Below are 26,530 nucleotides of genomic sequence, written 5' to 3'. Positions count from 1 at the left end.
GCGATGAAAGCTTGATGGGGGATGATGGAAAATCAAGAGAGGGAGAGGTGGGAAATCAGGAGGAGGATCAGTGTTTTTCTGAGTTGTTAATCACCGAATCGTTTATCCTAAGCGGTAAAGTATTTTGTTTAATTTTACTCTGGGAGATGCTTTTTAGCCCTTCTACAAGGTATAATCCCAAAAAAAATTCTTTCGCCTCGGACCCAAACATGGTGGGTCCTCCTACATCACTAAACTTGATTCTTAGCCCCCAGGTACAATTTCATGGCCCTTTCCCTTTCATGTAGGTGAAAAACATAAAACATACGCTGTGTTAAGCTTAGCTTGATTAAAAAGCAAAATCAAAATAAGGGACCAGCCATTATCAATGGTGAGGGGTGGGGCGTAAGATATTTTTGGAAGAGTGCAATTTTGAACCCCCTCAATCTCATACCGCTACAATGTTACCCCCTCCCTAAATCAAAAATAAGTATTCAGTGCACCACTCAATTTTGCAGTGCAGAAATCCTTACCACCCCACCAAAATTAGTTAACTTAGTTACGCACCTGTGTTCATCTCCTAAGAAATAAGATAATTAATTACTCTTTGCTATAATTAGGATAATTAATTACATTTCATAATAAGTTTAAATTTTCTTTGGCATTACATTTTACTTTTTGTATGGCGAAGTTTCAAAAGAAGAATAAAGACTTATTTGTTTGGAATTCTTGCATTTTACTTTGATTGCTTTGATAGTTTCAAGTCCAATTGTTTATCTAACATTGCCCACATTTTGGCACACTTGAGTTTCACAGAATTAGCAAAACACCAAAAAACACGGCAGCAACTCTTCTTCCTAAATTCTACTTATATTTGAAAGATGCAGTTAAAAACTGAACGGCAATTACAAGCACAAAAGGACTCAACCATCTAAGGGCAAGCCAGATTCTAACATATAAACCACCCTTTACATTTTCAACACAAACCTTAAATAATATTTGACTAGCGTACTACAATAAATATATAACAGTGTTACCGTTATAAAGATGCAAAAGAGTGGCTAAGGTTTAACGAATTATTTTTGACCTGCTTCAATCTCTTTTATTTCTAATTTATCTAAAAGCAGTGGCTTACTTAGTCAGGAGAATCAAAGGAAAGTATTTGATTTATTGAAATGAGTATCGATCAGTAAGAAATGTACGATAATAAAAAAAATAATAAATTAATAGGTTGCCTGGAATTTTGTCTACATTTCTCATATAAAATCAGCTGTTGAAGCTATTCTTTTGCAATCGTGGACAATGAAAAATTTCATTTTATCATCGTGTCATGGTTTCGTATTTGCCAAGCGTGATTTTTCGATCTTGATATCGAATATATTCACCAATTGAAAACATATACCAGACTGATCACGGTATAGAATTCTGCAACGTACGTTATGTCATAAAAAGGAACAAACTATATGTATCCAGCATTGATCAACACTGAAAGCTTAGAGAAGAAATCTTGCTTAAAAGAAGGAGTTTTGACAGCTTAGAGAAACATTGCTGATTGCTCGTTTGTTTTCTTATCAGTTGATATTTTCACCTGATCATATGAATAAAAACAAATCTTGTCATACCAGTTTCAACTGGGAAATAATAGAGCCTCGACAATAATTTAAAATTTCAGACACCTCACACCTCAAACATTATAAGACAATCGTTCATTTTTACATGGTTTTCGCATTGGAGCTACTTCCTCTCCATTTTAAAAGCCGTCCAACAAGCTGCTCTCGATAAGACTTCCATTGCATTTGTTCGCAAAAAGCACTGTACAGTTCATCGTCGCTTGCATAGGCTCTTTCTGTTGTCCTTATTCTATCAATTGTCTGGCAATTCAGATTCTGAAGTAATGTTTGTCTTTTGATAGCTATGACTTCACACCCGGAACTGACAAGAATGAAGTTCCTTTTTTCATTGGAAGTGATGACCTCTTGAGCCCCGTCATCCAAACCCTAACAAAAAGCAGAAATTCGTAGCAAATGTATTGAAACCTACAGAACAAATGTAGTGAATGATATAACCATGCAACGAACAATGCTGCCACAGATAACCTCAGTCGGAAAAGGATCAAATCACTATCATTGACTACGACCTCATTCAGAAAAGGATCAAATCCCTATACGCAAGATCGAGATTTATGGTCGAAAACATAAGTAGCCATACATAAAAGACATCACCTTAAATGTAAGAATTTTCAATCCCCTTTCTCTCTGTCACCACTGTGTCACAAGCTATCAGACATCACTTTTTACAATAAAATGCATGGCCTAATCTTTCTGCATTTCATTGCTTAGGACATCACTTTTTACAGCAAACCCTTCCCTTCCCCCTCAGCGTTTTCTCTGGGAAGAAAATTTCTCTTATAAACACAGGATGGGAATTACAAAGTTTGGTAATTACAAAAATGCAAATAAAAGAAATTATGAAAGCCACAAATGCTCCTACCACAGAATAGATTAAACGTTGTGATAATAATGTCATCGAAAAGATTTCAAATTTTTAACTAACTGAACATAAGTTAGCACTTTCTTTGACTTTCTTGGAAGAAATGCAATTTTCCTTGGAAGAGACGATCCCACTATCACTAAGGTAACATCACCAAAGCTTGAACCCTTTCTCCCATCCCCCCTTATGTATGACCTCTAATATCATCAACCTTAACAGATAGAGAAAAAAAGCCCTAAACAACGCAAGGAACTTTGGAACTGCAAAAGAGGATGAAATAAGAAGCATTAGATATACCAAATTTATAGTCTATATTCATGATCTCATTTCAAATGAATCTCTTACAATGTGAAGCTGGTTGTGATTTTTGTTGCTTTGAAAAGACTTTAACTTACAAAAACATCGCCTTTTGACAACTGCGCAACCTGCACAACAAGCCCATCAGGAGTTTCTATAGGTAGACGGCACCCGTCCTTTCTTGCCCAGAAACCAGTGTCAATCCTTGAGCGACTGTTATAGGCTTCGGTACGGACTTGACCCACCGAATATCTGTGCTTAGAAAAGGAGGAATGCCAAAGACTCTTCTTCGCCACTTTCCCCCATAGGCTTTCCGTTGACTTATCAGATAACTCTTGTGGGTATCGCCGAGAAATCAAGTTCCGAGATTTCACTAAATGCATAGTTATCTCTGGCAACCTCTTTAGCTCCGTTGTTGTGCCCGTATTGTCTCTTGCTTTCATTACTGACTGGCAAGGTGTGGTTAAGGGTAAAAATGTGTTGACTGTCTCATCTGCAAGCGATTCGCTTCTTTTTCTTGATGCAAACTCCTTGCTCCTCCTTTTATTTATTTTACGAAGTATAGTACACTGGCCCTGTCAAATAAACATAGAAGAAACAAGTTAAGGGTCGTCATTCTTTTGTGTCATGGAAATAAATGAAGAGAAGTATCTATACCAAAACTGTCTACGTTATTTAGCAAGCTAACCATCTTGATCCCTTGATCTTCAACTGATGATCTTAAACTGATATTAATAATAGCCTACAGCCTGATTTCTCAGATTAAAGAATCTTCGCAGTAAGATATTTATAGTTAGAGCAAAGGTGCACTTATTCAGATTCAAGTTTATAAAGATTCATGATATGTTTCTTAAAAATTCTTCTAAGTTCAATCACATTTATATGACTTCCTTATAATGTTTTTCCAAGACTTCTTTAAAGCTCTGAAGGAAACTTTTTTTCAAAATAGAAAAATGGATTTTCAAATTTCTTTTCATTCACAGCCATACACTGTCATTGCAAATATTTCTCTACCGAAAGCTCTTGTCACCGAAATCCCTTAGCCTTGGACTTCAATTTTAGAAACCTGGAGGATTAGGCCTTTAGCTTCTGTGTGCCACCAGTTTAGGCCTATCTTCCATACCTTTGCGACCCTAGTGTACCTTCAAGTCTTATTGAAGATCTACACTTTTCAAGCTAACGGTGCTTTTACTGTTTTAATATCAATAATAACAATAACTAAGGTTGGAAAGTGAAAGAAAACAGAATCAAGACACCGATACCTTTCGGCAAATGTAAACAAACTCTGAACAGCCTGAATCTTTTTCGATGATTTTATCAGCCAGGTATTCGTATGTTTGCGATCTGTCAGCTATCAGACGAATCTTTTCGTCGGGAAGCTTCTCAAACAATGGAAGTAGCCTAGAAGAGGTTGCTTGATGAGGGCCATGAGCATTGGCTTATTTCAAATATTTGAAAACTAGCATTGCAAAGATTTTCATTAGTTTTTTGGCATCATATATTGTTGCAAACAATGGAAGAAATTCAAACTAGCAAAGAAATAGTAAGGGACAAACTAAAAAAGAAGGTGAATCCAAGAAACAATGGGGCCTAATCTAATAGGTCCAAAGAATCTAGTCATGCTGGGTGACATTGTAGAGAAAGAATTAGTTCGTGTTCTCAAGAAAAACATTGACAGTGACAAATATAAGTCAACCTGGAAGGTTCAACCTTAACCGAGTCTTCAAAATGTGGGATTTCAGAGAGAGTGAACTTTGGGCCAATATGCCTTCTTAATGTCCTAGAGAAGCTCCGGAAAGACGTCATTTTTAAATCTATAAACAATCACCTAAAAGGATGTTGAGTTTCGGGCAGTGGGGATTTAAACAAGGATGCCTAACTAACAGATTATTGCCTCATTTACCTGCACTGTGGAATGATGCTCTAGACTATGGTTTTTAGGTGAAGTGATTTTGCTAGATTTTTGTAATGCATTTGACACTATCAGCCATTCATATTTAGATCAAAATCAAAAGATGTTAGCATGAATGGAAGGTTGTTTTAATTGCTGGAAGATTCTGTCACCAATGGAGACATGCATATGTTTACAGATGACACAACCATTTGCACCATTGGAAGAAGTGTATCTATTGTTCCCGAGAAATAATAGGTGAAGCTTTGGCGTGGTGTAGCTTGAATCAACTGATATTGCAGTATGCGGATCTTTTTCTGTAGCACAGTTCAGTGGCTTGGAATGTTATTCCGGACAATATTAAGTCACAAAAAAACACGTCAGTATTTAACAAGGCTCTGGAATCAGTAGTTGGACTTTTAGAAAAAATCTTACGCGGACCGTAAATAATAAGGAAGATAGCTTTTTTTATTGTTAGGTTCTCTTTTAGGCAATTTGAACGTATGTACCATCATAGCTTATGTATCCCGGATTTATGAGGCTCTGGTACCCAGGGCAGTATTTCAGGTAGATAGGTGTTGTCGAAAACTCACCTAAGAAACTTGTATCTGGTCGTAATTTCTTGACTGAGGTACTCTTCTAGCCCAACTTCGTTTACATCATCCAAATTAACCATTAAGAAGTGTGTTAGCGATAAACAAACTGCAGTAGATTGTCTCTCCATATTTTTAAAGAATGCCTCTCTCTGTAGGATTCAATTTACAGTCATTGTAAGAACGTTGTCCAGATAATACTGTCAATGGCTCAAAGAAATTATGTGTTCTTGATAAAAGGTTATTCTAGTGATGGAAGAGATGTGTCTGTGTATTAATTAGAGATTCACTGTTCTATCTCTTTCTTCTTTCAACAAATTGTAGCTTTCAAGAGCTGCTTGAATGAGCAGCAACAGCAATATAGCTTCATTAGATATAAGGATCACCCCCTAGTAATTACTTAAAATCGTATTTCGCTCTAATAGAAAGTAAGTCCGCATGTTTTGATGATAAATGCACTTACGCCAAAGCAATCTCCTTTGCGTAATACTGCATCCCGCTTTGAGTTCTCAGTATTAGACTCGACCAGATTTCCTTGTTGCTTTAAAGAGGTTTCTTCGTTTTCATTTTCGAGCAAGGCTACACTTCCATTTAGAATCACATATAATGTTCTTCCAGGGTGACCTTTTCTTATAACAACTCGCCCACTGTCGAACCTTGAAGGAGAAAAATTTTCAGCTAGGCTTTAGTCTACTTATTAATTAAAAGAAATTTGATCTGAGTGAACATCACAAAGGATGTTTCCCCTTTCGTTCATTCACTTGGGTTATGACGTATTACGATTAATTATTATGATTAAGAGAATCATCTTCTTCCATCGGTTCCTATAATGCTCATGCACAATGCTGAGGTCTTGTTGTCTCCAATTTTTGGAGTTTAACTATTAGGTTAAGGTGTGCATTCTATTACTCAATTTAGAGAACATGCACATGCACAAATGGTCCATTTTTCAGTAAAAAGTCTGCGGATGGTTACATTTTTACATTACACAACCATAGGAATGTGGCATTTCCCTAAAAATCTGTCTGGGAATGGAAAGGTTGTTCTTTTTGCTATTAATTTGTTATTATTTAGTACTTTGAAATGTAGAGTGTTTAGGGCTTCAAATCTCCAGCTATGTAAAACGCCAGCTATGTGAGACAAAATGTGATGCACTTCAAAAGTGCAAGTCTAGAGATGAGTTGACTTGGAGTAAATTTGATTTGGGGATGGATCGGCCTTTCAAAGGTGATGCCAAACACCCTAAGAATTTTGGCAGAGAAGGTTATTAAGAAGGTTGTCACCGAATTCTTTAAGATAGAGTAACCATTGCGTTTAGTATCAATCAAAGCTAGGCACCTAGACCAAGTTGCAGCCTTGGCCATAAGGTTGAGCATCCCTTTAGTGTACTTTTGGAAGATTTCCATTTGCTTCATAAGGCAGCAGAGCTTCCGTAAGTCAGAATTCGTTCTCTCCTCCGCAGTTTTTAAACAAGCTTCAATCACCCAGGCGGGAACAGGAGCCTAGAAAGAGAACGATGTTTCTGTAAAGACAAATGATTGAAAGACTACGGTGTCTTTAGAGGAGAGAGGAAAGGTCGGATAGGATATAGAAAGGTCGAATTTTCTAGAGGTAACAAATGGTACATCACTGAAATCTAGCAAATCTAAGTATGTAACAAAAACTCAAAAGTAAAGCCTAGTTTGATGATGAATAAATTGGGTATTGATGCTTTGAACAATGTGTTTGTGTAAATTGGTTTGAAGAAGAAATACTCAGCACAAGTTACAACATAAAAAATCACCTCTGATTTCGACTTATACATCCCGGGATCAAACAGCAAATTTTCGTCATCATTTCCCTGGAATGAGCCAGCAGCAGCAGAGTGCAACTCAACATTTGCATCTGATTTTAAGATGTTGTACTTTCCATGCTCAGCTGCTATTCGTATCAAGCGATTGCATACGCTAATGAAAATGCGCACCTACGATGGAGAGTAGTAACATGACATAGAACACTCTCATCTTTAGCTGTGTGCCAAAATGATCTTAAATTTGAAGGCTTTACACGCTTCATATCATCCGGATGGTGTCAAGTATTTTTCAGGGTAGAATCAAGTCAGTTTGAAATTCCGTTAAAACCAAACACGTAAGAAAAGCTACAAAATTTTAGCTGCTCCATGAAGATTGAAAATACTGTATATTGATAGGCCTATATAATTTGCTGCAGAAAGGAATAACTCTAGTTTTTTCAATACAAATTTTGCAACATTAAACTCATTTTACATTTATATCAATGGGTCGCTATTGTACTCCTGTCATTAAAGGTCATGAATAAGAAATTTGAGGAAACTCACAATTCTTGCTGCCTCTTTGAACTTGCTGATCTGTTGCAAAAATTGATAGATTAAAATAAGATAAAGCTGATCGAATTTAAATATACATTCACGGTTTATTATGTCACACATGATTATCCAATTCATTTAGCCGTACAAACTATAATATCACAAGACTTTATGGCCATTTTTTGCCATTATTTGGCCATATTTTGTGTTTTTACCATTGCTCTTAAAAAAATATTTTTTCTGCCTTTGAAAACAATTTTCTCAGAACATTTCCTCAGAAAAAAATTCAAATGTGCTTGTTCGTTTGTTTCGTCTATATCCTGCCGCTATTGTTCAATTTTGCCGTCAAAGTTAGGGTAAAACAATTAGGGTAAATAGCCAGGTTGCAGCAAACTGCCTTAATTCCAATTAGCAGAATTTCTAAATTTTCAGGACTGTAGCTTGTCATGAAAAAATATATAAATCGCAATAAAACTACATTTTAGCTAAAATTGAGATAGATTAATTTGAAACTTATTGTAATGAGAGCCCTACACCCCCCTAATGGTTCGAAAATTTCCATTTTCAAAAACAATCTCCGACAGGCCGACTGACGATGAAGCTCTCGCATTAAGAAGATGCAGTGTTGAAAGACCTATTTTTCATAAAGCATAGCATGAACTTTATTTTCAGCAATTATCCTGTCAGCTACAATTTCATTCTTCAAAAACTCCAAAGCTCCATAATTGCATTTGTTTATACAGTGTTTGGTTTAGCGTCAGGGGACTATTGACTATTCGGCTGTAAAGGTAAGTTAACATATCCGTAGCCATTTTGAAAAATGAAAAGCATGATTTCCATAGTTTCCAAGCAACACAAATGAAGTTCTACTTGTGACGTCAAATAAGATGAAAATGAAAGTTGACGGTTGAAAATTCTGTTGAAAATTTTTCAGCTAAGAGGAGAGACACGTTCTGAATCCTTCAGAAAAAATTGTCGATCGTCTGTTGTATTTTCTTGACAATTTCGAGAGAAATTTACAGAGCAACTTTGAAGAAAGCTTGGAGATTCGAAATGTCGAAATTCGAACGTCCATCGCAAAACCTGCAAAGCGAAAAACTCGAGGAATCGGTAAGTCAGAAACAAAAGTTCTCGATTTATCATTTTCATGTACACATCATTAGCTGAATATATCATACATCGCTTCTTAATGTGACACAAATACCCCTGTAAATCATTTTATAAGGGAGAATTTAGAGACAGTTGCAGTCCCAATTGCAACAACAATGTAACAGTTTGATTAATCATTCTTCGAACAACGTGTTCTTGTGATTGCCGTTAGAGACATCATTTAAAGGTACCACTAAAATCCACATACTTCTTTTGCTTGAAATGTCAAGGAAGCTTCTAAAGATATGACAAGTTGTTCAGACTTTGGAATGAAAGGGTCATATTTTTGTACTTGGTGCAGACAGAATAATTTCTAACTGCCCATTAGGAACCAAAAGTGTATTAAACCTGATAATTTTAATGATACCTGGGCTTCCTTGAACGGCTTCGCTGTTTTAACCTTTTAAAAAGCGGACAGAGAAAAATAAAATCAAGGGTTTCCAAAACAGAATACTGCTTAAAATCAGTCTAAAATAAAAATTTGAAACTTTGACAATTAAATTGAAGATTTGGCCTAATTTTTAACTGGAAGAGGAGATCTAGAGCATAATGTTGCTAGGCAACATCGCTCAACCGGGGAGTGCAAACGAGACTGCTAATGAATGTCTCTAATCATATACAATGTTTTTGAACAATGTTTCAAGGCATTTTCAAGGGACCATGGAATTATAAATAAATAAAAACAGCTTTATATTCATCGCTGCAAAACAAGGCTAGTACATGGATTGTATTGGAAGAGCCAAGATCTGACTGACAGCAAGAGAAATCTCTCTTTCATAACAATTACGATTGAATTGTTTGGATTAGGTCTACAGTTGTTGTTTTGTCATTTTAAAGATTTCACATCTTAGGTCCTAGAAGTAGATGAAGATTCTACTGCTATGTATAAAACTTAACAGCTGGAAACTGCCATATAAATTCTTCAAATGAAATATCACGGGAAACATTACAAACCTAACGTTTTATAGGTGACAAAGAAAGGACAGGTTTTACAACCCAATTTCACAAAAGCTCTAGCTGCCAAAAGTTAATCAAAAGATAAGAGATATCAATCTTTTTCGAAACGAAATAAAGCAGAAAAAACAATTTTTCGATGCTTTAAAAAGACTACCAATTAACGAGATGAAATGATTTTAAGCCACATCCATTAGAAAAAGGATCCTGTAAAAAGGGTAAAATCTCTATACTCTCTCTGCTGATATTTTTCTGTTTGTTTTTATATTATAAATCATGTCAGTTGTATTTTTTTATCGATTTTTCAGGGCAAGTCGTCTAAAGTCGAAAAGGCAATGTCAAGGGCAAGTCTTCTAATGCGCTACAGAAGCATTTCCAAGGAAATTCGTAAGTGAATCTTCATCGAATGATTATGTCTTCTTGTTTCATAGTTCATAATTTATGTCTTCTGATCGATTGCTAACAAACTCGTTGATCAGATGTGTCATTCATTACAGTGCTATTTTCATAGTTGGCTGGAGCGCCATTGTGAAGGAGAAGCCTAATTCCGTACTATATATTTTAGAATCACTGTACATGGCAATAAAGAAATACGGAAATGCAAAGAAACCAGAAAAGATAACAAAGTTGATGAACAGCACACACAGGAGCTTTTCATATCTCAAAGTAAGTTTTTAATATCTAAAATTGATTTCAACTTAACTGAACTGCAGGGCTACGACGAGAATTGGGACACCACCAATGTACCGTATCGTATGTACCTAATTTAGATACCACTAATTTCTCGTATTTACCTACATGTGGACGAATCCAGCTCAATATAAATGAGATAAACAGGAAAAAGAAATGAAGGGACTGTTCCAACACTTTTGGCGGGCATTGTACCTCTTAAAAGAACTCCAACTGATAGCCCCTTATTTAGAGCAGCCAACAATTTGGCACCAATGTTTCTAGATATTAAGTCAAGAAGACTTGAAATGTCTCAATTTAGTTTAATGTTGTTGTTATGTTGTTGTTGTGATTTGGTTAAAGGCCACCTTGGCCTAGAAAGCTTTTTCAACAAATAAAAAATAAATGCTAACAAAACACCAAAACATTTTCAACAGGTAAAGAATATCACCCAATCCATTCTGTGCAAGCTGTTGACTCTATTTTCATCGGTAAGTGTTGCTGAAGCACTAGTCTCAATCTTTGCAGGAGTCATCTCTACATTGATAATGCTAGACATTTATACGAATTTATGTTGCCGCGCGCAGAGGCAACGCCATGGGAAGGACTATAAAAGATGTTTGCAACTTTCGCCATAGACGTTCTCAACTTCCCTCCATACTCCCAGTCCTCCCCATTTTTTGAATGCTGGCGCAGCCTCTGGCCAGGGTTTTTAAGCCAGTATTTACTTTCTTTTTCTGATTTGGATTACATTACCAGGCTGCATAATAACATTTCAGAAAGTCAAAAATTTATGTATAATTAAAATTCATTCATTCTTTCAGTTGCAAGATTCTCAAGCCACGATGGATATTTGGTTTATTGGCAATGCTGTGAAAGAAATTTTTGAGGCATACGACCAATACTATTTTGCAATTACACTTCTGGTAAGTGACAATCTTCTTCTACACGGTGTGTGCTTATAAAACCAGATCGATAAATTACTTTTACAATGAATACATATTGACTCCTTATTAAAATGGCAAATTTGTATTTCAAATACGCTCAGCACAGTACTTCCCAACATTCGTTACATAACACATCCACCGAGATTCAGAGGTGAAAAAGCCAAAAATTTAAAGAGACAACTTTTTTTAATTCCATCTTGCTTGTTTTTTCATAAATGAGGAAAGGTTTAATAGAAGCATATATCGTTTGCTAATTGCCATCTTGGAGGTGATGACTAAATTAAAATAATAATTACAGAATTACTACTGTTTAAGAAAGCTGTAGAATATGAAAGAAGGAATCTTTTCAGAGGAAGTAGTTTGATTAATTTGTTAAGCATATCCACAAATGTCTTTTTACAAGCTGATCTTATACACGTAAAATCTTTTGCAGAAACCTGGGAGCAGTACTTGCTATCAAACAGCGAAGATAAAACAGTTCTATGGCTTGTACAAAGGAAAATCAAAACCAAGCAAAGTTTTTATTAATGAACTGCAAGAACGATTAAACACTTCTTTAATTTATTGCGAGCCAGCATTGCCAAGTGAATTCCAAAAGCGGCTTATAGAAGAAAAGCGCCATTTTCTCATAAAATCTTCGGCATTAGGCAGAAGATTCGAGGCATCCTTGGCGACAGAGAGCTCTAAACAAAACCATGCTTTAGAGAGCAACAAAGTAATTGTCAATAGTAAAGCAAATACAGATTTCACCCCTGCTAGTGGAAACAAATCGCCATTGTCAACACCTGACATAAATGATGACGAGAAAATAGTAAGCCCCCTTTTGCAGTCAAAATCAAATGTAGCAGGCCCGCGTCTAGAAAAACTTGCAAAAGCTTTGGGTGAAAGAAGTGGACAAGTCGCTTTGTCCACCAAAATCTCACCAAAACAAAATGACAAAAAACAACACCCTTTTGCAGTAAAGGCAAAATCGTCACTGAAACGTAAAAGGGAGGGCGAATTTCAGAGTGATCAAAATGCATCACTCCCACAAGCACCAGGAGAGAAAATTCCAGCAAAGAAAATGAAATTGGGTGAACCCGCGGGATGTTAGTCTGGCCATGTAAGATTACCCAATCTAAAGGAGAGCTTCTTATTAGTTAACTGTTTATCCGGTTGTAATGTAAATAACTCTCTTCAATAGGTGCATCTAAATGCTTAAATGAGGCTGGGCAGTGTTGATACACTAAACAAATGACTGAATATAACCTTGTACGTGCATCTTTCGATTATTGTTCTTGTAAATTAGCTTTGTAGATTTTGTAAATGTGTAAAAATTTGATATTGAATGAAAAGTTGAAAAATTAAAGAAAATGTTTTTTCTTGTCTACCCTGAAAATCTTTGCTTTCGTGCGTACGATATTATGCATGAATGACATTGAAAAGAGAAACATTTTGAAATATAGTCTTGATAGAAAAGATTTGAAATAACATCTTAATTTCGAAGAACTTCTCTTATGCGACAAATTTTGATCAATTATTCTAATCCATTATCATTATATGCGAAGAGGACACATTTCCATCACCATTTTACAAGACATTTTTATGTTCTAAAGACCGCTGTTCTATAAGGAGGAGGGTAACTCTAGTGCTAGGATTACCCTTACAACTGTCAACAAAACCTGTGTACTTGCAAGCAAAATTTAACAGCCAGGGTAACCTTCAATGCTAGGGTAACAATACTTGAATAAAGGTTTCTTTATTATTCATATTTTAATTAGAGAAAACAGTTGCCTGGCTATCTCAGAAAAAACTTCTCTAGGTGATGAGACTTTGTTCTTACTATCTACTAGGCCACCTGACATTTTTTCTTATTTTGCTAATAATACGCGGGAGTAAATTGGCAAGAATCATACGAATTTATGGCTATAACTCAAAAGTCAAAACACTTTTCCAACTTTTAAGCATTTTCTGAAGATACTTCGACAGACTGTGCATAGAGAAACACTGAGCGTTTTGGGGAAGATTTATGTTGCGAATCCTTATCAGTGCAACAATTTGTTCTATATCCAATTGTCTCAACAGTGTGTAATACGGGATGTAAAAAGAAAGCACTTTGAAAGAATATATGAGCTTTGTAAAATAGGATTGATACTCCATGTTCAACTACCGAAGAAATTGCAAGCTTTTAAAAATTTATAACCAGGCGCTATATCCATTGCCTCAATACATGGAAATCAAATTGACAAAGGCATGCAAACAGTAACAGTACGTGATCTAGGACTAAGATTTTGAAAAATCAGAATCTCGCTTCTATTGATTCAAGATGACATCCTGTTAGTATCAATTTTATACTAGTATAAAATGCATAACATGCTCGAGACAGTGGAAAACTTGCAAATGCGAAATCTGCTTGTTTTCATAAGTTTACAAAGGTAACAGCTTGCACATGGAATTCGGCAAAATGATGTCAAGTCAAAATAGCAGAGAATTAAAGCAAAACTATAAAATAATATATAAATATCTAGTAGGCTTTAGAAGTCACTTGAAAAGAGCATTCCCAGTGAAATGAATTCGGCCAAAGCGGTATAATAAAACAAAATTTTCATTAAATAAAAAAGCATTTAAATAAAACAGTTTAAGAACCAGCAACAAATTAGTAGAAAGTAAACTCGTACCTAACACATAAAACGCCTGTAAAACGTGAATGAACATACAAAGTGGCCAGCTAATAAAGCTGATGCGCTAACAATGATAAACTCATTTATAAAAGATTTATAAAAAAACTCATTTGGAATAACAGACTATCTTAAAAGCGAGAAGAGCCTAGAATTCCTTAAACAAAAGTTCAAAATAACCAACCTAGAAGCAAATTTCAAAGGGGATTTTTATAATATCCGATTCAAAAGGTGTAAAATACACGATGAATATGTAACACATTTATGCGAACGTCCAAATTCAGAACAAATTTGCCAAAAATGGCAAATGCTATGACAAACACGCCAAGATATCTGGAATTAATACAAAAAAGTAGGCTACTTTTGTATATCTACTTAAACAAATCTGTGTGACATAGGTACTGCATTTTAAGCAGAGTAACTGCCCCGAAATGAAGATGTGTTTATGTTATTATTATCATTATTAGCAAAAGTGTACATTAGCTTCTTTTCTGGTAATCCTCAGAGTATAAAGCGACTGAATAATAGTAAAAAACATTTAAGCTAGGTAACATAAATATCCACCTGTTGATCACAAACAAGGTAGTTTTTATTCTAGTAGAAATGCAATCCATTTGATTGGCAAGAAGCTGTCTCCTAGTAATGTAAACAATACGAGCAAAATCATTTTGTAATGGTCTGTTTATGCAGTCTTTCAAATCGGAAAGAAATTCTATCGGTCCTTGGTAGTTTTAGATATTCTGGGAACTTTTCTGGACCAAACTTTATTTCAGCTGGAAAATCATGTAACTTTTTCATAAACTTTGTTACCAGATCATGTTTTGTTTCAATCTGTCATTTTTGACATCAACATTTATGCACGTAAACGTTTCAGGTTATCAAAGATATAATATAATGCATCTTTAATCAATTATCTACATTGCCGTATCAAAAGTGCTGCACCACTTTGAAGGAGATAAAAATGCGCATGAATTTTCGAATGTTCAGGTTCCGAGCTCAGTTATATATTTATATTCGAGATATATATATTCATTTGATTAACTAGTTCCTTGCACAAATAATAGGCGTACATTTGCTGATCTTAGATGTTTACATTAGAAGAAAAACAAGCTAATAAAATAATAGGAAAGTGTTTAGATCCGTATGTACAAGCAGATTCAATTAATACCGCAAATCCTCGAATTGGCCTCAACCCCCCCTCGAATTTGCCTCCCCTCGAATAAGCCCTCCACCCTAGAACTAATAATTTCCAATTACCCCCCCCCCCCTCGAATAAGCCCCCACTGCTACCGTATATTCTTGAATTGGACCGCTCAATTTGACAGTTTTTGCCATCTGAGGTTGCTTATGGCGTTTTATTGAATTACTACGACAAATTCGTACTTTTGGAAGTGATTAATTAAATGCTCATAGAGAAATTCCTACTAAAATAAACAAGGTCTTTTAATAACGTTTTCTTATTGTCTTCAATAATTTTATAAGCCCCTCCTCGTATAAGACCCCCCTCGAATAAGCCCCCGTCCAAAAATATCGAAAATAAATAAGCCCCCAAGGGGCTAATTCGAGGGTTTACGGTAGTGTAGTGTTAGAACACAGGGTTCCCATTCATTGCAGGACATCACATGACAATTGCATCATTGCGCTGCAATTGCATCAGCTTCTGTAAATTGTATTATTCTTAGGGTATATAAGGGGTGGCTTTATAGTTAGGTTGAGTCTTGCCGTAAGCTTTGTCGAACTCAGTGTACCTTGTCGCTAGCTTGAAGAATTGTGTTTGCCGTTACATTGTCGTCGTTAGCCGTTTAAGATTTCTTTAGTCGTTTGACGTGAACTGATGAATTAGAAGAAGTGTATAGAGAATTGAATAACAGTTTTTGCCGTATTTATCGTGTACGTTTCTGCGAACGACATACGAACTCACGTTTGTAAAACCCCCTTTTTAAGTGGTTTTACATTGGTTACCCCGTGTGAGGACAGCCGAGCCGAAGGAACAGAAGATGAGCACTTATCGATACCTGCGAACCACAGACGACCAGCCGATTTGCAATTACTGCAAAAGAGTGGGACACGTGGTCAAATATTGTAGAAGACGCCCGTTGAAGCAGCAACCATTGCAAGGAAAAGCTTCTGTGCCTGTGAATGCAAAAATGGGCCCAGTTTTTGAAGCCGAAATTCGGACAAGAATGACAACCCAAACCACAACTGAACCCTTCGTTGCTCTGTGCAAGTTGTTCCGCATGTTAGAAGACATAACAAAGGAGCTTGCTAACTTGATGAAAGAGCAATTGGGCCAAACAATAGCGTTCGACGAGGCAGAAATTTTCAAAACGCCCCTGACAACGATATTCAAAGAAATGACGTCAATCACCGATATACTGTTAGCCCCATCACATCCGTGCAGATCATCATCACCATTATTCTCATTACCAAAAACGAAAGAGTTGCAAGGCATGTTGCATAAATGCGAAGAAGAAACGCCACAAGAAGACCAAGCCAGGAGGCTTGTTTTCAAAGGAGGGGGCTATGTTAGAACACAGGGTTCCCATTCATTGCAGGACATCACATGACAATTGCATCATTGCGCTGCAATTGCATCAGCTTCTGTAAATTGTATTATTCTTAGGGTATATAAGGGGTGGCTTTATAGTTAGGTTGAGTCTTGCCGTAAGCTTTGTCGAACTCAGTGTACCTTGTCGCTAGCTTGAAGAATTGTGTTTGCCGTTACATTGTCGTCGTTAGCCGTTTAAGATTTCTTTAGTCATTTGACGTGAACTGATGAATTAGAAGAAGTGTATAGAGAATTGAATAACAGTTTTTGCCGTATTTATCGTGTACGTTTCTGCGAACGACATACGAACTCACGTTTGTAAAACCCCCTTTTTAAGTGGTTTTACAGTAGTTCTGGAAATAAAGCTTTTAAAAAGTGAGGATTCCTTAGTAGAAGTGTACCTGCTTACATACGCAACGTAACAAAAGTTGACGCAAGAGACTATGCACAAACAAGTATGACAAAGGCTGGGAAAGTGAATGAATGGAACGAAGGATTTCCCAAACGATGCAGATTAGAGCGAGGCTAAGCGTCGAGAGTAGCGCTATTACACTAAAAACCTGTATACACGCTATATGTAGTGTTACGCTATTTCACTATATTTTTAAAATCTGTCATTTTAAATTGAGCTTTTTGACCAAATTGGAAAAATGGGCCTAAGCCCCCCGTAAGTAGAGAAAGATTGGCCTCCGATTTCTGGAATATTACGGAGAGTTCACTCGAAAGCAGCTGTAGTATTTAGTAAATTTTATGAACATTGTGAATTTTCAATTTTGGCTGATTTTATCTTAAGTATATTTTCGTGGCGGCCTAAAACCCTGTTTACACTATTTCGGAACCATGGCGGTATTTTTAAATCCTTAGTTTTCTTGCGCCTTTTTTACACTATACCGGGATATCATATCGCTTGAGAAAAACTATAGCCGAGATTTCAATCATTGCCCAATTGTGCGCTTGTCCAATTGTGCGCTTGTCCAATTGTGCGCTTGTCCGAATGTGCGCTTGTCCGAATGTGCGCTTGTCCGAATGTGCGCTTGTCTGAATGTGCGCCTGTTCCAACTGTACGAGAACAGCAATAATTTTGATTTGACCATGAGAGATCGCCAACTTGTTTGCTGTTTTCTATGAATTGGCGCGCTTTTCTAAATGAAAAATAAACTAACATTTGATATAATTTTTAGCCTCATGTTGAAAGTGGCATAAAATTATATCGGTACCATGCCGGTATGACCCGTTTACACGATGTCGTTACCACGGCATGAGCCCGTACCGGTATATCGACATGGTTTTAATCCTGATTAACACATTTTCATACCTGCATGATACAGGTATCATGTAAACAGATGGCCTTAAAACAAAAGACATCATGCCGGTGCCATTTCATGCCGGTGTGGTACCGACATCGTGTAAACGGGGTCTAAAACTTCAGTAGCGCTTTTCCTTCACTGCTGTGGGTGCTTTCGAGAAAGCTGTCAACAAACCAGGCAAAATTGGCGAGTTCTGATTGGCTAAAAGAAATTGGTAAACAAAGCATCTCACTGGACGAGAATGAAATTCTGCCTTGTTTACAAGATAATATCGGAAACATTTTCCAGTCAGAGTTCTGAAAACAGTTTTAGGGTCGCTAGACATTCTGGGTCTCAAATTTTACTCGAAGACTCTTTCCTTTTTTGCAATATGGCGGCTCAATTGCAAAATGGCGGATTTTAACAAAAATGTCAGCATTAAGATATGTGTATGCTCATATCAAATGCAGGTTTTGGATGTTTTTAGGTAGATATTTATTCACTTTTGTAAATAATCTGTAAAGACTATCTAATAACTTTCATTATTCATCAGGGGTGGCGCCAAGAAATTCAAAATGGGGGGGGGGGGGGGTTCCTCGAGTTGATAGCATTATTAGACTAAAAAATAACTTTTGAGAGGTGCGAGGATGGCTGGGTTGTTAGAGGCACTGACTACAGACCCAAGGGTCCGTCGTTCGAGTCCCTTGCATGACCAAATTTTCACCAAAGGCGAGGAGAGTCGGCACTGTAATTCCAGGCACAGGAATCACGAGGTGTGGTCACATCGAGAGGAAGGATCAGGACACTGTTCGATAAGCATAAGCTTCTCAGTGTCCTAAACACTACCTTCGGATGATAGGTAGAAACAGATACAAGTACTTTTGAGAATCGCACTAAAATGCTTCACGATAATTCATGCTTTTGATATTATGTGGGCACTCGTTATGCAGTACATTGGAAGGGCCGACGTGAGGTTGTCGGAGGTCATAGGTACATCTGAAAGAAAAACTTCCCTGTGAGCGCAACGAGCAGAAATTTTTTCGCAATCGCGCCCTTTAGATTAGCTAAAAATACATTTTAGAACATTTTTTGTAGTCATTTTTTGCAACGATTATAAATATTCTACCATTTTTAAGGCATACTTTTATTACGATTGTTTAATTCCAGTCTTAAAATAGAATTCTTTAATATATTTTGAGGCACTATAGACCTCGACCAGGCCTTGAAAAATCAAGCAATAAAAGGATTTATCGCCTTCTACTTTTCATCTATTCCCTTTTCTTTTATTTTCTTGTTTTCATTCCCTCTGGCACCGCCCATGTTCATAATGGTGGCATCAATTCAAAATGGCGGATTTTCAAAATTGATCACTTTTGATAAGAATTTTATGTTTTCTTTGGCGTCAAAAGATCTTCAGAAAAATTCCTGCCAAAGTTTGTGATAACGTACGCTTATTTGACCTAATTCATGCATTCAAATGCTTGGTATTGTAGAAAAAGGAACCATTTCTAACAAAGTGGTGCCATACTGTTAATAGGGAAGGGGAAGGTAGTAAGCTACAAAGTCCATCAAAATTATCAACAAAGATCAAGAAGAGAATGCAAGCTCAATGTTTTGGAAGCTTAAAAGGTTTGCCAACGGCCATTTCAGCGAATGAAATAATGCGAGAACAAGAATCTTCAACTGCCAAGGTTTTCCTAAGTATTAAATATAAAAAAAGGTAAATGGGCAAACAACTAAAATCAATTGAATTATAGGGTTCGAAACTACCTAGGTATACTAAAGGAGGAGCTAAAAACATTTTATTTGGACAGGTGTAAATGTGGTCACTAAAAAGCCTACCTAGTTTGTAGATGCTGTAATTATAGATATTCCGTACAATGTACAGAATAGAATAATTTCTGGTTAGTTATATTGAGATATAAATACCGTAGTTTCCATTGTAGAGATGACCAAGTTGTCCTTTAAGAGGTTTGATCAAATATTAAAGAGGTTTGCCATTAAACTTTGGACCCTCTTTTACCCCATGTTTGGTCTTGTTAATCAATACTTGTTCAAACACAACTCAGAAACTCTATCAAGTTTTTTAGATGCAAATCAAATTCTGGAAGTTCTTAACAGGGACTTAAAATGGATTTTGCTTGAAACTGAAAATTGAAAAATAATTGAAAATAATTGTATGTCCGTTTAAAAACTTTTTGCCTCTGTCTTTCCGACCTTTGTTTAAAAAATATCGATAATTTAAGTTAGCAAATAAATTGAGTACCAGAATGAAAATATAAAAGTTTGATTGTTAAAAGCAGGACGTTTCGATCATGTACTCGTTATCAAGTGGCTAGAAAAGAAACGTCATTTCCTTAGCAATCAAACTATTTTACTTTCATTCTGGTACTCAATTTATTTGCTAAATATGTATATTATCGTTTTTTTGGATGAAGTACCACAAGCAACGTATGTACATATTTAATGTGATTTTATTTATTTCGAATGTAGATAGAGAGAAAGAGGGGCAAACTTCCAACTTTTCGGAAAAAGAGAACATTTTGATAGGCAGGGGTATAAAATAGAAAAAGGCTGAAAGGGCTTTACTTTGTTTGCATATCTTCCACCAGAAAGACATTGAAATGTTAAAACTTTAGGACTGTGGTGAAAAAACATAGACTCGTAGGCATTTTGAAAAATGAAAAGCATGATTTCCATAGTTTCCAAGCAACACAAATGAAGTTCTATTTGTGACGTCAAATAAGATGAATATGAAAGTTGACGGTTGAAAATTCTGTTGAAAATTTTTCAGCTAAGAGGAGAGACACGTTCTGAATCCTTCAGAAAAAATTGTCGATCGTCTGTTGTATTTTCTTGACAATTTCGAGAGAAATTTACAGAGCAACTTTGAAGAAAGCTTGGAGATTCGAAATGTCGAAATTCGAACGTCCATCGCAAAACCTGCAAAGCGAAAAACTCGAGGAATCGGTAAGTCAGAAACAAAAGTTCTCGATTTATCATTTCCATGTACACACCATTAGCAGAATGTATCACACATCGCTTGTTAATGTGACACAAATACCCCTGTAAATCATTTTATAAGGGAGAATTTAGAGACAGTTGCAGTCCCAATTGCAACAAAAATGTAACAGTTTGTTTAATCATTCTTCGAACAACGTGTTCTTGTGATTACCGTTAGAGACAGCATTTTGAGGAGCCGTTGGTTAGAAGTTCGCACCAAAAATATGGCAAAGATGTTTAGAATTTAGAATAACCTGTATTCTAAGCAGGCGGATTTTTTAACATCAATATCAAACTATGAACAAAAGTCGAGGGGCTCAATCTGAACATTTTCCGGCAATTCGATGGGTTTCCTTACAGCTTCACTGATTTTAGTATTGAGAAATGAAGAGATAAAAAAATTGAAAATCTGAAGATCCTACAAAATAAAATATCATTAGAATTAACTTCTTAACCTTAATAAGAATTCAAAATTGAAATGTCATATAAATTTGAATATGATACTTTACAACCATAGATAATTTTCAATTGAAAATTGGCCTAACTTTTAAATGGAAGAAGTAATCTTAACCGTAATGTTGCTAGGCAACATCGGTCGGGCAGCGCGTGCAAGCGAGACTGCTACAATGTCTTCGAACAACGGTTTCGAGGAATTTTCAAGGGGCCCCGGAATCATAAAAATATGCTTTACATAGATAGCTGTAACGAAAAGCTAGTATATGGATTCTATTGGAAGAGCAAAGACCTACCTGACATTAAGGAAAATCTCTTTTGTTATAAAAGCTACAACTGAAATGCTTGCCTTAGTTCTAAATTTGTTGTTTTGGCACTTTAAAGATTTCACATCTTAGGAACAAGAAGTAGATGAAGATTCTATTGTTGTGTATAAAAAGTTTAAGCTGGAAACTATAATAAAAAATCTTAGAATGAAATATCACCGAAAAATAACGGATAAATACCACAAATTTCCATAGCTACTAAATCTAAACTGAGTGAAAATTTATTTATATAATTTTCTTTTTAAATTGTTTTTCGAAGCCTTAGAGAGACCTCCATTTAGACATAATTTGGTCTCAAGCCACTTGAATTAGAAAAAAAGATACTATAAAAAGGTGTCGTACAGCAAGACCAGTTTTTAATCCTTCGAATTAATGTTGTTTGTTTTCTAGTATATTATAAATTGATTCTTTGTCGATTTTTCAGAGCCAGTTGTCTAAAGTCGAAAAGGCAATGTCAAGGGCAAGCCTTCTAGCGCACTACAAAAGCATTTCCAAGGAAATTCGTAAGTGAATTTTCAGCGAATAATAATATCTTCTCGTACTATTGCTTCCAAACGCCTCTATCGAAAGAACCATTTATTACCTTGCTAATTTCATAGCTAGCTTAAAGCCCCATAGTGAAAGAGGCCTAATTCCTTGCAATACATTTCAGAATCACTGTACATGGCAATAAAGAAGTACGGTAATGCAAAGAAACCAGAAAAGATAACAAAGTTGATGAACAGCACACACAGGAGCTTTTCATATCTCAAGGTAAGTTTTTAAGATCTAAAATTTATCTCAACTTAACTGAACTGCAGGGCTACGACGAGAATGGAGACACCACCAATGTACCGTATCGTATTTACCTAATTTAGATACCACTTATCTCTCGTATTTACCTACATGTGGACGAATCCAGCTCAATATAAATGAAATAAACAGGCATAAAAGATCTCTTTTGCTCCGTTCTTATGTTAACATTTCTTATAGAAATACGACTTACATCTCGTGCTAACATACTTCATCAAAAAATATAGCTTGATATTTATTCAATAGATAGGCAAAATATTTTGAGGTCAATTTTTGTTTAACGTTTTCTTATCAAGCTGCGATTCCAATGTTTAACTATTCAATATGTTTCAATCCCTTCTTCAAATTTACATAAAAACAGTCTCCAATATGTTTGTGAGTTGAATATTTGTGGTATGACAAAGTAGTTTTGTATCACTTCACATTGATATCACAAGTCCAATGAAATCTCAGATTAACCGATGAATACCGTCTAATTTAAAAGGTAAAGAATATCACCCAATCCATCCTGTGCAAGCTGCTGACTCTATTTTCGTCGGTAAGTTTCGCTAAAGAACTAGTCTCAAGATTGATAGATTTGAAATGCAAATATTATCTGCAAACAGCATACAATTATACCTATCAAACATATCTACATTGTCATGCTTTAAAGCTAGTCTTAGCTTCCTTTTGTGACATTCATTAAACTACAGACTATTCAATGAAGCAAGGCTGCAGTGTTGCAGAACGTTAAGCATCAAAGCATAATAAAAATCTATTCATCTCTTCAGTTGCAGGATTCTCAAGCCACGATGGATATTTGGTTTATTGGCAATGCTGTGAAAGAAATTTTTGAGGCATACGACCAATACTATTTTGCAATTACACTTCTGGTAAGTGATAATTTTCTTCTACGCGGTGTGTGCTTATAAAACCAGATCAATAAATTACTCTGACAATGAATACATATTGGCTCCTTATCAAAATGGCAAATTTTAATAATTTTATCTTAATAATAAAATTTTAATTTCAAATACACCCAGCACAGTATTTCCCATCATTCGTTACTTAACACATGCACCGAAATTCAGAGGTGAAAATCCCAAAAATTTAAAGAGACAACTTTTTTTAATTCCATCTTGCTTGTTTTTTCATAAATGAGGAAAGGTTGAATAGAAGCAAATATCGTTTGCTAATTGCCATCTTGGAGGTGATGACTAAATTAAAATAATAATTACAGAATAACTACTGTTTAAGAAAGCTGTAGAATATGAAAGAAGGAATCTTTTCAGAGGAAGTAGTTTGATTTATTTTTTAAGCATATCCACAAATGTCTTTTTACAAGCTGATCTTATCCCGTAAAATCTTTTGCAGAAACCTGGGAGCAGTACTTGCTATCAAACAGCGAAGATAAAACAGTTCTATGGCTTGTACAAAGGAAAATCAAAACCAAGCAAAGTTTTTATTAATGAACTGCAAGAACGATTAAACACTTCTTTAATTCATTGCGAGCCAGCATTGCCAAGTGAATTCCAAAAGCGGTTTATAGAAGAAAAGCGCCATTTTCTCATAAAATCTTCGGCATTAGGCAGAAGATTCGAGGCATCCTTGGCGACAGAGAGCTCTAAACAAAACCATGCTTTAGAGAGCAACAAAGTAATTGTCAATAGTAAAGCAAATGCAGATTTCACCTCTGCTAGTGGAAACAAATCGCCATTGTCAACTCCTGACATAAATGATGACGAGAAAATAGTAAGCCCCCTTTTGCAGTCAAAATCAAATGTAACAGGCCCATGTTTAGAAAAACCCGCAAACGCTTTGGGCGAAAGAAGTGGACAAGTCTCTTTGTCCACCAAAATCTCACCAAAACAAAATGACAAAAAACAACACCCTTTTGCAGTAAAGACAAAATCGTCACTGAAACGTAAAAGGGAGGGCAAATTACAGAGTGATCAAAATGCATCACTTCCACAAGCACCAGGAGAGAAAATTCCAGCAAAGAAAACGAAATTGGGTGAGCCTGTCAGATACTAGTCTACCCATTTAAAACTCCCTCATCAACAAGTGAATTTGCCTTAAATAACTTGTTTAACCAGTTGTAAAATAAATAATTTTCCTAAATAGGTGCCTCCAAATGCTTAAGCTAGTCAGTGTAGTCTTGATACAAACAACACTATGCAAAGAGGCTGATTCACAGACTGTACATTAATGCTTAATAACCTTGTATATACAGAAATATTGTCTTGTAAATTAGCTTTGTAGAACTTGTAAGTGCTAAAAAAATTTGTATTGAATGAAATGTGGAAAATAAAAGCCATTTTTCTGTTTTATCCTTTGTCATTCTTGTTTGATCATATAATCAAGGTGCAATATACTGGAATAATTATTTTACCTTGAAAATATGCTCGAATTCCTTCTACAAAGCCTCTTAGTACCAAATATCATATTATAAAACAGTGAATTTTACTAATCACGAAGAAATAGAGTTCCTGTCAGAAGCCGGCAAAGACAACATTTTACAAACTCCTTACGTAAATCTTTGAAAGCATCAAGTGTATTTGAAGAGGAATCAATGTTTGCATTTGTATTAGCCAGGTTATTTCAAGGACAAAGTGGGATCGAATACTGGCAGATTAGTTTTCACTTTGCCATATATGATACTTAGTAAAGGTTAAGCGTGAGTTAGCCATCAAGCGTAAAAAGGTTTTGAAGGTGTTGTCACAGTCACTTATAATGGAACGTTTATCAAGATTTGAATCTGTGCTCACAAGTTGGCAGAGAGAATAAAATTAAAAAGTGTGTCCGTAGTTCCTCTATAGTTACAAAAAATTGACACCATCATATTTACTACGTAACGTGAAAAAGTAGTATTTTCCTTGTATTGCCAGTAGGGAGTGGATAGCGTATACAATATTGTTCAGTATTGGACTTTGCTAATTGTTGTTTGTAGCAGTGATCGCTTACGATTTATAAACAAGACGCTGAACCACCTGAGTGATTCATTGGTAAAAATCCAGCGAAAAGCCGATAACCTTGCAGAGGATATTGAAACTATAATCTATTAGAATTCGTTGATTTTAACCTCAAGTTATACGACAGGGAGACAGTTATACGAAAATTTTCATAGCTGACTAGTTGCCTAGAGAGGTATGCCTGGCCAATAGGGCAATGCAACGACAATAACCTTCTATTCGAATGCATTTGCAAAACAATTGACATAAAACCTGGCTACAGCCTTTAAGAGATATAATACTAAGACAACGAACAACAGATAATTGGGACGTAGTTGAAGTCCCTGAAAACGGATTTATTGAAGAGCTGGTTAACTTTAAAATTTGTTATCACCATGGGTTTTTATCCGAGCCTTTGTGCGTTGGCATAGAATATTCTGTAATTTAACATGTAGTATAGCTTTTTAATAGCCTTACCCCTCGAAGTCCACTTGTTTTCTCTCTTGCAGCGGATTTTACAGCGTTATGAGCATTCACTTTCGGGGGCAGCCGGTTCCTTTTTCTCTCACGGTACTTCTCTAATATGTACTTCTCAGCAACACTAACGAGTTTCTGATTTGTCGTAATCGATTCTGTGACGACTTTTTCCATCCTGAGATGTTACAACATAGGCTCTTTTTACATGCAGAGCTACTAGCGAGCGTTTTTGAAAACTGGGCGACTTTTACACATCACGATGAAACGCCGTTGAGGTGTAGAACGGCTAATTTCTATAAATACGATGTAAGTTAGAACTGAATGAGACAAAAGAAGTCCCTTTTTCTCTCCAGACAGCAAAGCAAGTTGCAATTGTCTGAGTCTGCGTTTTTCAGTATGAACGCATTTGACATAATCATGAATAAGTTACGAAGAGGAAGACATCTACATCCCTGATTTGCGTAAACCACAGATTAGCTTTCTACAATATTTTAGTGACATGCTAACGTATGGGTATTTGTAGTGATGGAAAATAATCGTGGAATCTATTGTCTGATATTTAATTTCAAAAACCTTTGCTGTTGGCGTAATTTGAGAGAAAACTTGTCTGAATATCGACTTTGTATAACCAACGGCCAGTCTACCTAATGCCCTGTTTTCAATAGTATTAGCTATTCTGAAGCCTTTACAAGGCACAATCAGATACCATATGCGACCAATCAGTCTACCTTGAAATAAAATTCAGACATCGTAAGCTCTTGCAGAA

The 26,530-nt window shown here is 35.9% G+C and overlaps 2 protein-coding genes and 1 long non-coding RNA gene across 3 annotated transcripts; 2 read left to right on the top strand and 1 right to left on the bottom strand.

The window, feature by feature from the left end:
* Positions 1-9: 9 nt before the first annotated feature.
* LOC135682775 (cyclic nucleotide-binding domain-containing protein 2) lies at positions 10-26,461 on the bottom strand. The gene is made up of 9 exons (XM_065197802.2): positions 25,765-26,461; positions 7,586-7,615; positions 7,034-7,213; positions 6,589-6,752; positions 5,714-5,906; positions 5,251-5,402; positions 4,029-4,167; positions 2,865-3,341; positions 10-1,976 (listed from the first exon to the last, which is right to left on the bottom strand). The coding sequence occupies exons 1-9, from the start codon at positions 25,936-25,938 to the stop codon at positions 1,692-1,694; spliced, it is 1,794 nt and encodes a 597-aa protein (XP_065053874.2). The 5' UTR covers positions 25,939-26,461; the 3' UTR covers positions 10-1,691.
* On the top strand, positions 9,153-12,723 carry LOC148958187 (uncharacterized). The gene is made up of 3 exons (XR_016144704.1): positions 9,153-10,063; positions 10,242-10,342; positions 10,783-12,723. It is a non-coding gene; the product is annotated as an uncharacterized LOC148958187 (long non-coding RNA).
* Positions 21,996-24,625, top strand: LOC135682779 (uncharacterized). The gene is made up of 5 exons (XM_065197816.2): positions 21,996-22,068; positions 22,218-22,318; positions 22,842-22,895; positions 23,128-23,229; positions 23,711-24,625. The coding sequence occupies exons 1-5, from the start codon at positions 22,017-22,019 to the stop codon at positions 24,368-24,370; spliced, it is 969 nt and encodes a 322-aa protein (XP_065053888.2). The 5' UTR covers positions 21,996-22,016; the 3' UTR covers positions 24,371-24,625.
* Positions 26,462-26,530: the final 69 nt, after the last annotated feature.

Source organism: Rhopilema esculentum, chromosome 16 (genome assembly GCF_057945365.1).
Source record: "Rhopilema esculentum isolate cy_ngs chromosome 16, ASM5794536v1, whole genome shotgun sequence".
NCBI lineage: Eukaryota > Metazoa > Cnidaria > Scyphozoa > Rhizostomeae > Rhizostomatidae > Rhopilema > Rhopilema esculentum.
This window is presented reverse-complemented; position numbering and strand designations above follow the sequence as displayed.

Coding starts and splice junctions, on each gene's coding strand:
- LOC135682779 (XM_065197816.2), top strand. CDS start 22,017: ATGTCAAGGGCAAGCCTTCTAGCGCACTACAAAAGCATTTCCAAGGAA. Junction 22,319..22,841: donor GGAGCTTTTCATATCTCAAG/GTAAGTTTTTAA, acceptor CTAATTTAAAAG/GTAAAGAATATCACCCAATC. Junction 23,230..23,710: donor ATTTTGCAATTACACTTCTG/GTAAGTGATAAT, acceptor AATCTTTTGCAG/AAACCTGGGAGCAGTACTTG.
- LOC135682775 (XM_065197802.2), bottom strand. CDS start 25,938: ATGGAAAAAGTCGTCACAGAATCGATTACGACAAATCAGAAACTCGTT. Junction 7,616..25,764: donor AAACAAGTGGACTTCGAGGG/GTAAGGCTATTA, acceptor TTTTTGCAACAG/ATCAGCAAGTTCAAAGAGGC. Junction 6,753..7,033: donor TGTATAAGTCGAAATCAGAG/GTGATTTTTTAT, acceptor TTCTCTTTCTAG/GCTCCTGTTCCCGCCTGGGT.